This window comes from Echinococcus granulosus (genome assembly GCF_000524195.1).
Source record: "Echinococcus granulosus chromosome Unknown EG_S00001, whole genome shotgun sequence".
NCBI classification, from domain to species: Eukaryota; Metazoa; Platyhelminthes; class Cestoda; order Cyclophyllidea; family Taeniidae; genus Echinococcus; species Echinococcus granulosus.
Window position 1 is genome coordinate 3,195,986 of NW_020170381.1, and position 15,808 is coordinate 3,211,793.

Genomic DNA, 15,808 nt, shown 5'->3' on the forward strand with positions numbered 1-15,808 from the left:
TACATGCTACAGATGGGAGAATCAGTGACAACTCCCAAGAGAAGGGTCGAAAATGGTGTTTATCTTCGGCAAATACCCCAGTCCCGTGGTCTGCAGGAAAACTATTAACAAATGAAGCAGCACTAGTCGTATACCGTCTAAAAAGATTGCTACGGAACAAACTACCGTTCCTGCATAACGATATCAAATATGTGAACTCGCGATAACTCCTCCACCAATCCAGTAGTTCGATAGAATCCAGGTAGGTATGGCTGGGCAACACTCAAGTGAGAACAAAGTGTCAAGGAGGAATCGACGCGAAAGCCACACCCATGGAACCACGTTAAATATTGCCCCTTGTTGTGACTGATTTGAGGACAGTGTTCCTGCAACTAGCTATGGACACACATGTTGGCTAGCACATTTCTCCGTCCCCGAATCAGTTCCCAAACAGAAAGAAACGCCAGACTCAGTGGAATTGCCAAGATGCGTTGGTAACGATGCGGTCAACTATCTCCTCAGCTGTATCGAAATTCAATGACAGGAACGAAGGAGTTGTGGGTGTCTCCATCACAGCACCGGCAACGGGAGGTTGACCAAGGGGGGGGCACTGGGACGACGCTCAAAAGAGGAGTAGGATTTGTAATACGTTGGCTATTTGTTTAACTCACTGTCACGAGGCGCTACGCAGCCACAAATCTATTTATCAGTCGAATCACACACTTTGACTTAAAGCGTGCGTAAGACAAACGGAAGTAGGAGGTACATAGACAACGTATACATAACTTATGCTAATTGGTCATGGTTTTGATGGCAAAGCTACTAAGAGGTGGACAATGCCATATTTTTGAGATTTCGGAACCAAGCCTCCGCGAAATGCAAACGAATCATTTGTCTCACGTCACTGAAACTTCCGAACGACAATCGGTGGCTGAAACGAGTGACGGTGTCAGCCATGACATTAAAACGCAATAAAGTATGCGCAAAATTAGTGCACTAATCAAGTTGCATTTTTTTTCAGTTTGGCTCGAGGAGAACCACTATGGTAGGCTGACTGTCTGAAGATGCATTGTTAGGATATTGTGCATACGCCCACAGACATCCAAACATCCCTCGGTAATCAAACTTCGATATGATAGTACGGAGAAGGAACAATTTTAGTACAAATGGACCACAATCATACTGTTCATGGACATAGGTAAAAAGCGACGCGTAGAACGAAATGGAACTCACTTAGGGAAGTCAGGGAGACTGGCACAAACCGAATCCCAAACCAAATCAAGGTGTTGAAGCAACTGAGTCTGACTGAAGACTAGGCTACCCGGCTGAGCGACGCGTCCATTGTTGAGTACGGCCAGACGTGAAAGACCACTGCCCGGAGTTGACGGCTCACAGCCACTGGCCGGCATCCGCTTCCTGGCACAGTAGTCCTGAATTATCCGAGCCGCTGGCGTCGATGTACCTTGACCGTTGGGGGATAGAAGTGTACCTGATGAGAGACTAGAGGGTAACAACTTGTCCGGATCTACTTCCCACGTCTCAGGGCAGAATAGGACCCGCTGGATGTAGCGATACAATAGATTGTGGAGGTACTAAACAAAAAATAGTCACCAGGACGTCAACATGCAACAGAGTTGAGAATAAGCGAATGTTCTTTTACTGAGACCTAAAAACCAGGCAAATTGATTGCGTCTTCGTAAGATACTAAGATATACTTTTCTATCGGTTTCAAATCAACGTTAGCAAATTCGAAGCAAGGAGGCAATTACAATGGAAAAAGATACTAGTTTGAATTAAAATGCACTTTTTTAGTAAAGCGATTTCACCAAGATGGCGCAATCACGTCTTTGTTTTCAGTAAACCTGGAGCCGTCTAAACAAGTTCGGCATTCTATGGCCTAATCTACGTGCCCAGAAAATGTGGCCAAAAACGACAGACCACCACCGATTTGTTTGAGAATGCAGTGCAACCAATGTTATTTCGAGGGCAAGACGTTTGTCATACCGTCCTGCTTTGGTTGCTAGCACTACTTCTGTGGACTGAGCTTCTCACAGAACAAAGTACTAAAATTACGTCCACACTGACAATACAACTTTGTTTAATGGGAATCGTCCTTTTTTTTCCCATTGGTGCAAATTCAAATACGCTGATGTCAAACTGCCTGATAACCTACTTACCAGTGTAAGTGATAAATTGTATAATTTGTCTTTTAATAGCTTAAATGAGCAAATTTAGTAGTGATTTTCCAATTGTGTAACTAGAACTACGCTGTAAGTTTCAAAATTTTACCCCAATAAGACAAAATGCGGAATTTTTGTCGTTAAAACGACTGTCGGTCCTGGAAATGGTAGCCAGATGTGAGGAAATTTAGTTTAACAAGGGAACAGAGCTGATCATATGATGCAGAATTTTTCTCATTCCAGCAACGCTACCGGAATAGTTGCTAGGCGAAGTAAAATATTCCAGCAATAAATGAAGAGCTTAGGGATAAAAGTATTTCTTGAGCAAGGAAGCTATCTGTTCAACGACAGTCAGCACGATTATGTGCAAGAGGAATTGAATATTCTCACTGCATAAATTGCACTTCATATTCCAGATGACAATGGCACGAAAACCGAAGCTGTATAGAGGTTCAAGGATTAATTTCGCACAGTACCTGCGTCCGTATCAATGCCATTAACCCATCTGAAGAGCAAAGATTATTTCAGAAAATCAAATCACGACGGCACTTACATCTTTGCCTACAAGTTTGATGTAACTTTCCACAGCTTTGGTGGCCATTGTATTCGACCGAAAGGTCATCGACTCATTTTCTGAAAAGTAACAGACTTTTGGCTACAAAACGGGCGTGGGAGCGTATCGAGATGTGCATACAGTAAAGCCAAGGCAAATTGCAATTTCTTAGTCTTGACAAAAAAATTGATAGTATTTACTAGTAAAAAATGCGTATTTAGTGTTCGGGTAGTTACAATGAGTAATGAGTCACTCTTCATTAAATGTGGTTTTTATACCAAAAAAGTGATTCAATATTTACTGCTAAAATGCTTATATGATGGGATTCAGATTAAAATTCGAATTTGACTTGTTTAAATACTTCACATTGCCCAGAGGTCACTGTGATCAAAACTTGTGCCCAAATAATCATTACATCACCGCTGTACCAAATCATTGCTTCGAGTTAAAATTACGCAAAGAACGTATCTGGTAAGCTATTGTACCTATAAATGTGATACCTGAATCTTTACTTGAGCTTGGGAACGTCAAGGAGTGTGCTACCTATTTACCGCTGCTTGTGAACCAATGCACCAATTTGGTAAATTGTAAGGAAAAATCAGTGATCTTTGACAGGGTTATCAAAGTCGACCAGACTCTTGCAAATGCTTTGGACTTTGTAGCACACTACAGACCAAAATACAGAAAGCACACACCATTATGGACGTTGAATGATATTAGGCAGCGACTCCATCATCTAGATTCGATTGATTTCTATCAAAGCTCATCAAAAGCAGTAGTTTGAGATAGAAAAATTCTTTATTCAAGTGATTAGATCTGGGAACAAAATGTTACAGTCGGTAGATAATACATGGACTACGATCTGATGGCTAGATTTATTGAAGTGATGCCCAAGTAAACTTCGGGAGAGAGGAATTTTGAATTAATGCACCATAAAGCCAGCATCGATGTCAAGGTTTTGGAAATCTGGTTTTTCTGCACCAAAATCGAAACTTCTAGAAGAAACTGTACTCGATGCTCTTTGATGGATGAACTCCATGTGCTAATTCCCCTCTTGATCCCAAGATCATCCAAGAGATATAAATACACGGGATACGACCATGACCCTATTAAATCTGCTGTATTCCGGGCTGTGCCCCTAAATAAGGCAATGAGTACCTCTGCTTTAGAGGGTTTGTTCCCTTGTGTCTCAACTGGGATAGGAATTGGCCCGGCGATTGGTCAATTACGCTAGGTCAATAATTCAGCCCCATACACAAAAACCTGGGAAGCAACCACGGCCTAAGCAGAAGTCACAAACTCTTCACCTATACTGATTATGGTGTACATTTTTGGTGCAATATATGAATCAGTGGGGCCTTTTAATACTAGGAAACCGACTGGGGATGATTCTGCATAGTTTAGATAATAATCAGAAAAATTACGGTGACTAAAGTACCATAATTTGTCAAATCAGCGCCGAGCCGGAGCCTATGGCGTTTGTTGCTAGAGGTAAGTCTTAATAATGGGAATAAATTAGAGCTGTGAAACGGTTGCGGTTTCGAGAGAGTGGTGTGCTAATTATTGAGAGCTTAGAACCTAAGGCAAAGCTAATCGAAAGTCAAAACAGGGTCTTTGGTTTTGAGCAAGAATGTATGTCCACTAAGCAGGAATAGTAATATAATACATATTTTACTCCATTCTAATGAACCCATAGGACAGAGGCAATATTGCCTACGGGATGAGGACAGTTTCGTTAGAACTAATTTATACTCATAAGTAATCGACGGCTTAATCGGAATCAGAGTTGTTTTTTTCAACTAGGCATTCGGAGTCCGAAACTGATTAAAATCCTTACAATTGCGTAGTATTCGTAAAGGAGTAACAAACAGTTTGTTGGAGAGAACTGGAGGAGTTTTCGCTGAAATGCTTCTACTAGTTAATCAGCAATATGGTATTTGATAGAGACTGACCAAAGATTTCAGTTTGTCATGTCAATTTTCAAATCGGCATTGAATTGATTTGAACAGGCATTCAACTTCTTGGACATTTGTTTAATGGGGGGTTGGATTAGTTTATAACTGGGATTCAAGTAAGTCATTACGATAAACTGGATGCGGAGCCGAGTACTCACAACCGCAGTTATTAATGCACAAGCTGTCTCACCAAGACCGGAGACCTCTCGAACCACAAGTTCCGTCAGAAAGGCAGCAGCTGTTCCGCCACGTTCGTGAAGGTTTACAAAGCAGGAAGCAACTTCCTCTTTCAGTTTTAACGGAATCAAGTGCTCAAACCATTCAATAAACTCGAGTCCACTCTCACGAACGAGCTGAAAAATGCAAAAATCAAAGGTTACGACATTATTTTCTATTCACTGTCGTATTATAGTGTTGCATGGTATTAGCACATAATATGGCAATGATTTAACAGGAGATCACCTAAATTCAACGGTCAATGATGTGAAGGTTAGTTGTGCAAGTAACTGATTATGCAACATTTTGACTAGTTCCCCTGGTGAAGAATAAAAGCACACGAAGGCAGAAACACAGTAATAAATCCTAGTCAGGAAAACTGCATATCGAGCTTGATGTTTGGAGACAGTATGAGCTAATTTTTCGTGAACGAATAGTTCTCTGCCACCACACCCGTAAATTTAGGACAAAAAAGTTGCAATTCAGATACCATTTCAAATCTGCTAAACCAAAAATTTCTTTCCCTTATTAGATGCCTACATGAATCCTAGGTTAGACAAAAAAGCTCTCAACAAGGCTTACTCCCTCCAATAACGATAAGGCCTACAGTGGGCAGAAAGTTAAGTTTTCTTCAATGCTAAAAAAATGACACAAGAGGACTGTAAATCACTCCAATCCAAAAATATATAAAATCAAAAAGAATTTGAACTGGATAGAATACTGTCACACCCTTTAGAAATTGGTAGCGTAGAGTCGAACATTTCGGATGTAAGCTTTCATATTTTTCGGTTTTTAATTATCTTGAAATTTATGCATTGGATCATAAACTCCTAGTTCGCTAGTAGGTAGTAAACTCACGCTGCGAGATATTAGTGTAGGAAATTTTTTAGTTAAATTATTTTCCAAATAGAGTCCAAGTTTGAGAAGAAATGCATACATTTATCATGCCATAAACCATGCCGAAACATTATTTAAAGCGGGAAATCACATGACGCTTCGAATGCACACCAGTCTGGGGTAACTTTAAGCACCCAGTTTCGTCAGTAAAAATACTGTGCTAGCGAAAAAAGCCCCAGTGAAATATCGAAGTAGTGCATCAGAGGCCCACTTTGTATGAAACCAATGACTAGAAAGTCAGATGGGATAGGAAACTGGGGAAGGGAGGAATGTTTGACCCCGAGTATTCACATAACCACCCGGTTACGCATAGCCGCGTGGCCAATGTAGAACAGGCTCCTATGGCACTGGAATGCAAATGGCTCCCTGCATTTCGAACCAAAGAGGAAAACGAAGTACACTTTCTGGCAGCCACGATGGCTTGTTATAAAAAATACCTCCCGCTCCTGTACATCGAATAAACAGTAAGTCGAAAGTTTATCGGTGCGGCTGAAATTTGTGCAGGAATCAGAAAACAAAACATTTCAAACACTTTTTCAGCTTACCCTACTTTTAGCTACAACCAATAGCTCGTCTTGTGCCATCGGATAACCGTAATATTGCACATTTAATAATCCTAAAAGCCGAAAATTACTAAGTCGTTCGCTGTAGCAGATGCACACAAATATGCAGGGCCTCCGAACTAGTCAGCATGACTCAAATTACACCACTAGTGACTGGAGTCAAGAGCAGATGGTAAAAAACAACAGCAAGAGTAGTGGTTCACAAGGCAGAAATTCTGCCTGTTCACACACTCGAAGTTAGTCAAGGGAGACGCAGCAGTGCTAGAGTACTTCAAGTGTATGCCAATGAAACCGTCAACAATTTTATACCATAACATGAATCGTCGCTCAATTAGTGAGTTTAGTGTTTCAGTGGAAAACTAGACATTCACTTCGAAGGAGGGCAAGTTAATGAAGGTGGATCTGTTTTGGGAATAAGCATTACATGCACCAAAGCAAGACCATTTATGTTCGCAGCGGCGACAGCTTGTCTACCAAAACATCTTAAAAGTTATGTCGTTTTTACTATAGAATTCCTCATAAGCTCAAAGGATACACAGGCCCAAGTGTCATAACTCGGCGTTGCCAGTCTCATCCGCCTGCTAGCCTGGGAGGGCCAGCCGGCCTGGACAGGCACGCACATGCCCCAGGCGCGGTGAATCATCCACGCATACACGCGGGTGAAGACGAAGAGATTCACCCATGGCAGTGGACACAGAACGATTCAGTGAACTGTCGAGTTGGAGAAGACGGGTGATAAGATTGTGTCTCTCATGAGGTCGGAGAGCAGAGGACAGTGGGATCAGCAAAATATTTCACAAACACCAGGGATAGGCAGTGGATGGAAATTAAACTGGGAGAGATAATAACAAATAGGGCTGCGGTTTCTAGTGCATTCCCTAATTTAATAGACACACATCGTTTCAGGATTAAATGCGTCCAATGTTTACCAGTATCTAAGACTGGTAAATCCATCGAGTTAACCTTCGGTGTGAACGTTCTTGGCAGGCGGGAGAGATGTCGGTCGAATGAAACATGTACAACCATTATGCGACATGACTGTATGCTGACCAACCGTCTTGTACAAATTTAAGATTTCTATTGTTTCTCAAGAGATAAACCAAGGATGCGCCAAATGTTCCGACCAATTTTAATCAAATCTAAACTAAATTGAAATAAAAGTTGATGCACATCCGACTGCAGTTACCATTCACATAATCCTCTATGGTTGGAACCTTGACGATAATACATACTTAATCAGCCTATTCTATTATGAACTATGTGTTGTACAGATATAGTTCGGAATGAGTGGTTGGCATTTACTGTACGTTTGGTAATCAGACTAACTTTGTGGTAAAGCTACAGATAATCAGTGTAAAGTACCATTTTAAAGAGTGGCAAATGGATAACGAAGCCAGTGAGATAGTCCTTCTACTGGCCTTATGTGCTAAGGAAAAAACCACCAAACACACGTACAACTTCGCTGAGGTGTTTTTTCTTAAGAAGTACAAAACTTTGCTGCATTCTAGCAAACGTTGGGAAAAAACACGAGCTTATGTAGTGGCTTTTGAATGCATTCATCGCAAAACCGGGCTGCGTATATACCACGCGTTTTGGGGCGACGCTTGTCTGCTTTCATGTCGAATATTTAATGGCTTAGTAATAACCATGAGAATTCATGCTTCAGTAAAAGTGATGTGTAGATATGGCAGCGTTATTCTTTGACCATAAATTGAACGTGGGTGGGTGAACATACCGTGTGGAGAGGAAGGTAGGCGCTGATAGGGAGAACATCGACGGATTTATATCTAACGGAGACACGTAACTGGACGCCAGTGCCCCCGGTCACATTGTTGGCGCTCGCGGAGGAAATAAAGTTTGATGAGGTGGTACTACTACTGCTACTGACTCCGAGGCCACTGCTGGTGATTTCACCAGGACTGGGGAGGGTCGGATACATGGAATCCGCATTTGCAGGCGGCTGCAGGGTGAGCCACGTCTGCGCGGGGTTTCGCGTGCACACCTTTGCCACAGGAAGGGTAACGAAACCTAGGAGCACAGGCAATGTGGCTATACAAACATTCATATTTTATTTACTCAACATTAGCCCTGGGATGAGACAATGTACGCGGAATTCGGAATTACAATTCTTGTCATGGTGATGTCAAAGTAACACTGATTGGGTGTCACGGCTTCATTGCATAATGGTGCTGGAATATGTGCCATTGGTCAGCTCGGAACCTCCGCAAATAAACGAACCGCTTTGATCCAGGAAGACAGCCAAGCGACTATTTTAAAAGGTCAATGCAACCGAAAGGTCGAATGGTAATCTTAGTAATTAAAGCTAAAAACGAATAGAGGGCAAATAACGTTAGATGTTTTAGGTAAATTAGTTTGAAAATAGAAACGCACACGTGTCTCTACTTCCGCAAATATCAAACTAAAAGAAATAAAGCATAAAGGCTTTAAAAATTCAATCCTACAATTAAATGGCATAAATATGTGCCATCTCTATAAAGGAAATTGGAGTGAAAGACATTGAAAGTTGAAACAAAAGAATTTTTGAACCAATTTTTTCGATTAACCACCAAGCAAAGAAGTAGTATGCTGGGTTGAGGGAAAAGTGGCCTTAATCACCCCTATACTAAGTGAAGATAGGCGAAATGGAAAAATGTGGGAGAGAATAGGAGAATGGGAATTGTGACCCCTAGGGCATAAGATGAGCAGTACATGGGCCTCGCATGTTACACCAAGAAGCCCAGCAATGGTCAAATCGTGCACTTTGACCCTATTTCAAAACTGGTAAATAGGAACTGAAACCATTTATTAACAGTTAACAGTTGGTAGTTTCGAAAGCCAACAAAGTTGTGCTGCTAAAAAATTACATGGGAAGCCTCAACGCCTTCCTTCCGATTTCAGGCTTGTAGAACTTCTGATTAAGGTCCAATGAGTTGGGTGAACTATTAGCCAAAAAGTAGTGTTACTCCACCAATCTTTATACAAATTTATCAGTGAAAATTTGACTCTTTTTTCTCAGATGGCTGAAGTAAGATAGAATCTCATGAAATTGGTACAATAACTAAGTACATGAGCGAATGTTGTAAACCGTTATTTCCCTTGATCCAAAAGGCAATTAACTGTTTTAAGTAGGCGATTGTCGGACTGCACACTTTCTTCAAGCATCAGGCACTAAAAGAAAAATTTCCCAAAGTTCTGTCCGTGTATGAAAATCAAGAGTTATTTATTAGTAGGAAACTGCATAAGGGATGCTGGGTCACTAGACGAAGCGCTATGAGATTCTCTCCGATTGGGATCTGATTCAATCATTTGTAAAACTATCAGGCGATGATTTCTTAAGGAAGAAATGCAAATGAAATATGTTGAAAAACAGCACTCGATTGTGAAAAACTTATCGAACAAACGAATCACAGTTCATGATAGGTAGAAATTTTGTCAAATATCGTATATTCAAGGGATTGAAATCTGTTACACTCAAAGTACTAAATTTATGCCGTTTAAATTGACGCTAAAAAATTTAAGGACGTAAGGGAATAAAATTATACGGTAATTTGCATAAAACTATCCTTAAATTGCTCGCTTCATGAATTCACTCAGTAGGCTTCATTAAAAATACTAACATTCAGGAATAAGAAAAATTGTTGAGATTTCGCTATGATCCGTATTTTCGTCCTGTCGTGGCAACGGAAAGCCTATTGCTAAGGGGACCTTTAAATATTACCAGCGAAAAAATTAACGCAGCTCCCAATTTCAGGGAGGCAGAGGGCACCAAAGCCTAAAGCTTAACTAACTCCACACTCCCCCTTCACGCAATTGCTTTTAATAGGAAAATAAAAGCAGGTGTCGTTCAAAGGAAGATGGCATTTTCAGAACACAAGTAGCTACATAAAAAGAATGGCTAAAATACCTCCGCCCAACAGGACGATAGGCAAGCTACTTTGCATCGTCAGTAAGGCAGTGTGGGCACACATTCAAGAGTGCGATTTACTCCACCCAATAGACCTGCCTGACCGGTGAGACGGAAAACCTAGGATACCTCATTTTCCAAATAATTGAGTCGTGTATTAACGCATTGTACCAGTTATGCTGCACCCTTTTATCGCCCTAAAAATTGAGATTACCAAAACATCATCCCACTTTCAATGTAAGCAGATGTGTAAACTAAAACTAGCATAGATCAAATCGAGCATAACGATTGTTATTGTTTATTTTGAATTAACATTAATATTAGATGTAGGTTAAATTCCAAGACCTTGGGACTCATTTTGAAGTCCAAATGTCCACTTTGCGGTCTAAGTTTTGCTCATTTGCCTAACAGCTTCGGTATACTGATTGCATTATTCGCATGAAAGCACAATGGTCTTTGAGTTGGAGTAATTGTAATATGGAAATAGTTTTCAACAGATACAGACCAAAATATTATGGAACTGGAAGAAAACGGAAAACCGGGGGTAAAACGATTATTGAATAGAGAAATTTTGAAGAAGATAACATATAAGCCGAAAAGTGATGCCCCGGCTATCACGAAAGGGGGATTCCATAGACATAACATGTGAAAGTATGGAGTTCAAAAGGGGAACCAGTTAGACTACACATCCACGCAAAACGCAAAAGAAGGAGATAGCTTGAATATTGGCCAAGTAAATCACACTAAACTTATAGTAATACGTTGGTTTTTTTACTAACTCTAGGTTTTGGTAAAGGGGCCACAGAGGTGCTATGCTATTGTACCTTCGCCGGGTGGGTTGGCCTTCGGACCGTGCCAGTAGTCTCAAACCCTACTGATGTCGGCAATACATAGGCTGTCCGAGTATTATGTCTTACTTCGTCTTCAGGAAAGTCTCGACTCTCTACATCATTCTGTGAGAACCACGAAACCCGAATTAAGAGGAAGCACAGTTCATTATTTTGACCTGTTTTGATTCGTGAAATAAGAACAAAATGTGCTAGGGGAATTCATTTTTGACTAATGGAGGACATGCATAATTAAATACTGTTTTAAAAAGTATAACTCGGGAAGCTTTTATCGAAATATAAAATCGGAGATACGAACACGTTTTCCACTCAACATAAACTAACCACCCTCATACCTCGAGATTGTAATATCTCACCCCAATGTCGATAGCAGTGCCTCTGCCAGAAAATGACGCATCCGCTAAGTTATTAGAATATAATATAGTAACGATTTTAGTTAATATAATTCTTACCCGCCCACGCTTTCAAGTTTTCCACTATCTTAACTAACAGAAGAACTTAAAGAGCATTCCATGTGCCCTACGAACAAAAGTAGCTTGCCGTGTTCCGCATAACAGATCTACAGGTACCGGAAATCATGGTTCTCGAGATGCGATCTATGAAATAATAAATCAGATCTTGAAGTGCTTGATACTGAATTGCATTCCCCAAATCACAAACACAATTTTAGGGAATGTTCGCGTTCGTTATGCTTAGTATTGAGTTAAATTTACATGATGCACCACCGCGGTAATAAGCCTCCTCTTACTTTTGCAACATTGTAGTCATTTTGAAGGTGTTGAAGCATTTATGGATCCAGTTAATTTATTCATCCCTCCGGACTATACACAAATGGCATAAGTCTAAATCCAAACCTCTTGAGTTGGAAAGTTCATGTAATAAATGCTATGAGCTTAGGGTACCGAATCACTTACTCTTGTAAGGCACCATATTTATGACAAGTGTCAGGATCTTGACCGAAAGATTCGCTCTTTCAGAGTTGAATAAAGCGTCACGACAAAATGAAAAAGTTGCAGGATACACTACTTTTCCATAATAAACGACTGTCGGTAGCATGAGTGCATATGAATAAAAACCCCTAAATTCTCAGTTAAGCGATATAAGTTCGTTGTTTTAACTTTCTTCAAGTACATGCGCCCTTCCGTTGGAACTGTGGGTGCTCGCAAGAGGAATGATAAGTCCCAAAGTAATGAGCAGCACCTACCGATGAGACGGTTTTGGGACTTTTTGGAAGCCTTTTTGCTGTTTGATCGGGCAAGTAGTCCGCTCCTACCATCCTTTGATCCACCCTCCGCTTCACGATAGAGACTGACCGTGAGAATTGAAACGTCTGGGAGGTTGCTGTAACAAGAAATAAAGGCATACGCATGCACAAAATATCACGTTTGGATAGCTTGGAGACTGTTCAAAGAAGGCCTTCGGCAAAATATCCACCTGTTCGTTACAATGGGCGTAGCTACCCAAGTTAACAGAGGAGCACTTCCTCGACATTGCTGACATCATTTGCTATTAATTATTTCTAAAGAACTTTAATTCACGTAAGCAAAACACGCGACAAACGTAAACAATGGTAAAAAACTGTATTATTTAAATAGCCTTTAGTAACTTCACGAAAACCCGGTTTCTTTGTGGCAATCAACTAGGGTGTAAGGTAAATACAAGCAGAGGTATATCAAATTAAATCACGTTGAGATTAACAGTCAGAAGCAAGATTTTGAGTATTAACTCTTGTAACTAATATGCTTATGCTTCTACGCAATGATACTAATTGTGAATGTTTTAGAATCGTGAAGAGAAATAATGTAGTGAAGACTAAAAGAAGATAATCGTTGCTTCTGGTCAACTTTAGAATTCGACGCGATTTATGATGATAAATCGAGAAACTGGGTTATTTCGAATCCCAACACGCATTGCGGTGCACTTCCAGTGCACAAAATTGACATCCTGACAATGTTCAGAGAAACGAAAACTTGTAATTATTATTTTGCTTAGCTTAAAAATGTCTGTCAAGCAGCTTCACAGCCCAAAACTGAAATACAGCAAATTCTGTCAAAATGGAAGACATTTAGGTGACAGCTCAAGTATTTTCAAAATCTTTTAACTGTACACCAAACGGTTGCTTGATTAATTTTAATGCTCAATTCTTTTTCGATCGACTGAATTTGTTTTGTCATCATTTATAACGAGCTATTACATGAGGCTTATCCTAAGATGGAAAGTATTACCAAAAAAGGCTAAAATCTGGGAAATTGTCCATGAAGCGTTCAATTGTAAGGAGTAGTAGCGCCTCGGCAAAACGCGGAATCAGAGCACCGCAGGGCATGGGACAACAAATACGCACCAAGAATCTTGAAGATCACGGCACGTCTGGTGGTTTGACCTGGCATGAAATACGCTATAGTCGTGCAGAGGCATTGTGAAGAGGGCGAATTCAAACTGAATGTAGTCTGGATGGTCCGCAGACAATTTAGCAGTTTGCTCGTACTTTTAAGCATTGACAAGGACAGCCTGAATGTTCACACAGAAGGGTGTACTACATCAACCGAGTGGTTATGGCGGAACTATACATGCAAGCATTATGCCATTTACTTACGGTAAATTGGAAACGCCTTTCCTTCCGACCCTGATAACCTTTGGAAGGAGTACCTTCATTTTCAATGGGTGTAGATTCCACATTCACTGAGTACATTTAGACAGTTTACATGATCTTTAAGGCGGATTTTTGGGGTGTAGGGAAATAAGACGGTCGACAGTCGGAATGAAATGAAGGCCCCAAAAATAGGTTTCAAAATGCCGTGGGCCCTGGACAACGAACAGACGAAATATTAATCGCACCATATGAGAAAAAGTAGCTCTTTGACGACTTGTTTGCGCCATGACATCAACTTTTTCGAAAATGACAAGCAAAGTGACCATATCCTGAAATATTCACCTGGTGGATAGACCCTAAACAGACATTTCAATCAATATGGATAGGCCAAATTGGCTTTCCCTTCTTCCATTTTGATAAGAAACGAGTTGTTTGAAAGATGATAGCTGACTAATAATAAGCTAACCAAAAGGTGCTTCAGGCCTTATAAGGTCCAAGTATTCTACAAAAGAAGACTCACTTGTACGAAACAAAGATGGTAAATGATGCATAAAAGACCACATTTGTTTGGAATTTAAGGATATTTTAGTCAAAGTTGGAAACGAACAGTGAGAACAGTATGCTGGGTAAAAGTGGTGTGACGGCCCCGTAACGGAGGACGGTGCACAAAAATTCAAAAGACGGGAAGTGTCACAAAAAGGATGCAGAAAAAGCCGACACGTTTTCTTACTTAAAAAATGCTTCCGGAGGTAGATATGAAGGTTATTGCCTGCACACAAGTCAACAAGTGTATATTGTTGACAGTTTTAAACGACCACAAAAACAGACTCATTTAAAGGAGTCCAAAAAAACACCCAGCTTGAATGAAAATGTTACTGCATAACTCATAAATGATGCAATACGACGTGGCAAATCACAAAGGTGACTGCAGCCTTTTAAAATAAATGAATTCTTCATAGTTCAAATAGAAGTAAAATTAAAAATGCGGGAGTGATTTCATGAAAAGAGGTCAAACAAATGGTCGGTCAGAAATTGCATAGTTTAAAGTGACAAATAATTCCTGCCCCTGTATTTTTAAGATCCCGCTGGTAAATGCCTATTTCATGCCCACGAAAACACGAGCACAACAGGTAGTTAGTTTGACATAACCTTTAAGGTCTTAACAATAAACAGCTTCAAGGAATCGCTATAAAATAAACCTATTACTAGTGTGTCAAGTGTCCTATGTAGGAGAGCTGCTTTTTGAGTTTGAGTCGCGCCTCATTTACTGCATTGTGTACCACCACCCACTGCAAATAAAAATTCGCCAACCCAAACTTGTTATCAATCAACCGTTTTATGAATAGTTAAGGATTCAAAAAATCAGTTTACGACGTAGTGCCATGCAACCTCTGGGAGGCCCAAACTTTTTTTTCAGATTGAAAACAGGAATATGTTAGGTGGTAGTCAATTTAATTCCATATCACAGCTGTGCTTCATTTGTTCGTTCCAAAATTCAGTCAAAATAATCTCATGCTGTTAAACCTGCCTTGCTGTATAACTGACGGGAATTATTGAGAGATACATTAACGAACCATGTTTAAAGTATTACAGACTCAGCAACAGATTGTTTTAATGTACGGCGAACAAGAAATAATCAAGCTATTCAACACATGCAAACATTATTTATCCGAGCGGCTTTGAAAACCTAGAATCATTTTATTCATGCGAACATCAAAAAAGTTTATTGGTTCGAAATAAGCTCTATGAAAACCTAGTGTCATAGAGGTACTCCTGTTGATTAGAAATTGATCATATTGGAAAGAATCTGAACTAAAGTCGGTAGAAATTCAACAATAGTCCCTTCAACAAGCATCAACCACTTGGGCTAATTATTGTCCAATCCCTGCTGTTGGCACAGAGTGGATAATGCGAAGCAGTACTACTGACATTTAGGGCGGTGCTTTTCTTATTAAACATGCCTTTAGATAAATCAAACACACGGAGCTTCCAGAGGACACAACGTGTTGTACCATGGCGGGAGAATGGGCAACATGGTGTAACCGTTTGGTGTTTGGTGAGAAAAGAAATGTTTTCCACTTTTCGGAATATTTTGGCAACGATTACACCAAACGCCTTCTTTT

At 40.3% G+C, this 15,808-nt stretch overlaps 1 protein-coding gene across 1 annotated transcript in view; it reads right to left on the bottom strand. All coding sequences in view use genetic code 11, as the record gives it.

Annotated features, from left to right (window-relative positions):
* EGR_00352 (Disabled 2-interacting protein) overlaps positions 1 to 15,808 on the bottom strand; it is a gene marked incomplete at both ends in the record, with an annotated part of 41,258 nt that overhangs the window by 9,005 nt on the left and 16,445 nt on the right. The window contains 5 exons of the mRNA XM_024489601.1: positions 1,213 to 1,571; positions 2,713 to 2,792; positions 4,774 to 5,020; positions 8,079 to 8,371; positions 12,300 to 12,436. Of these exons, the coding sequence (XP_024356279.1) occupies positions 1,213 to 1,571; positions 2,713 to 2,792; positions 4,774 to 5,020; positions 8,079 to 8,371; positions 12,300 to 12,436 (1,116 nt within the window). The remainder of the gene's footprint in view (positions 1 to 1,212; positions 1,572 to 2,712; positions 2,793 to 4,773; positions 5,021 to 8,078; positions 8,372 to 12,299; positions 12,437 to 15,808) is intronic.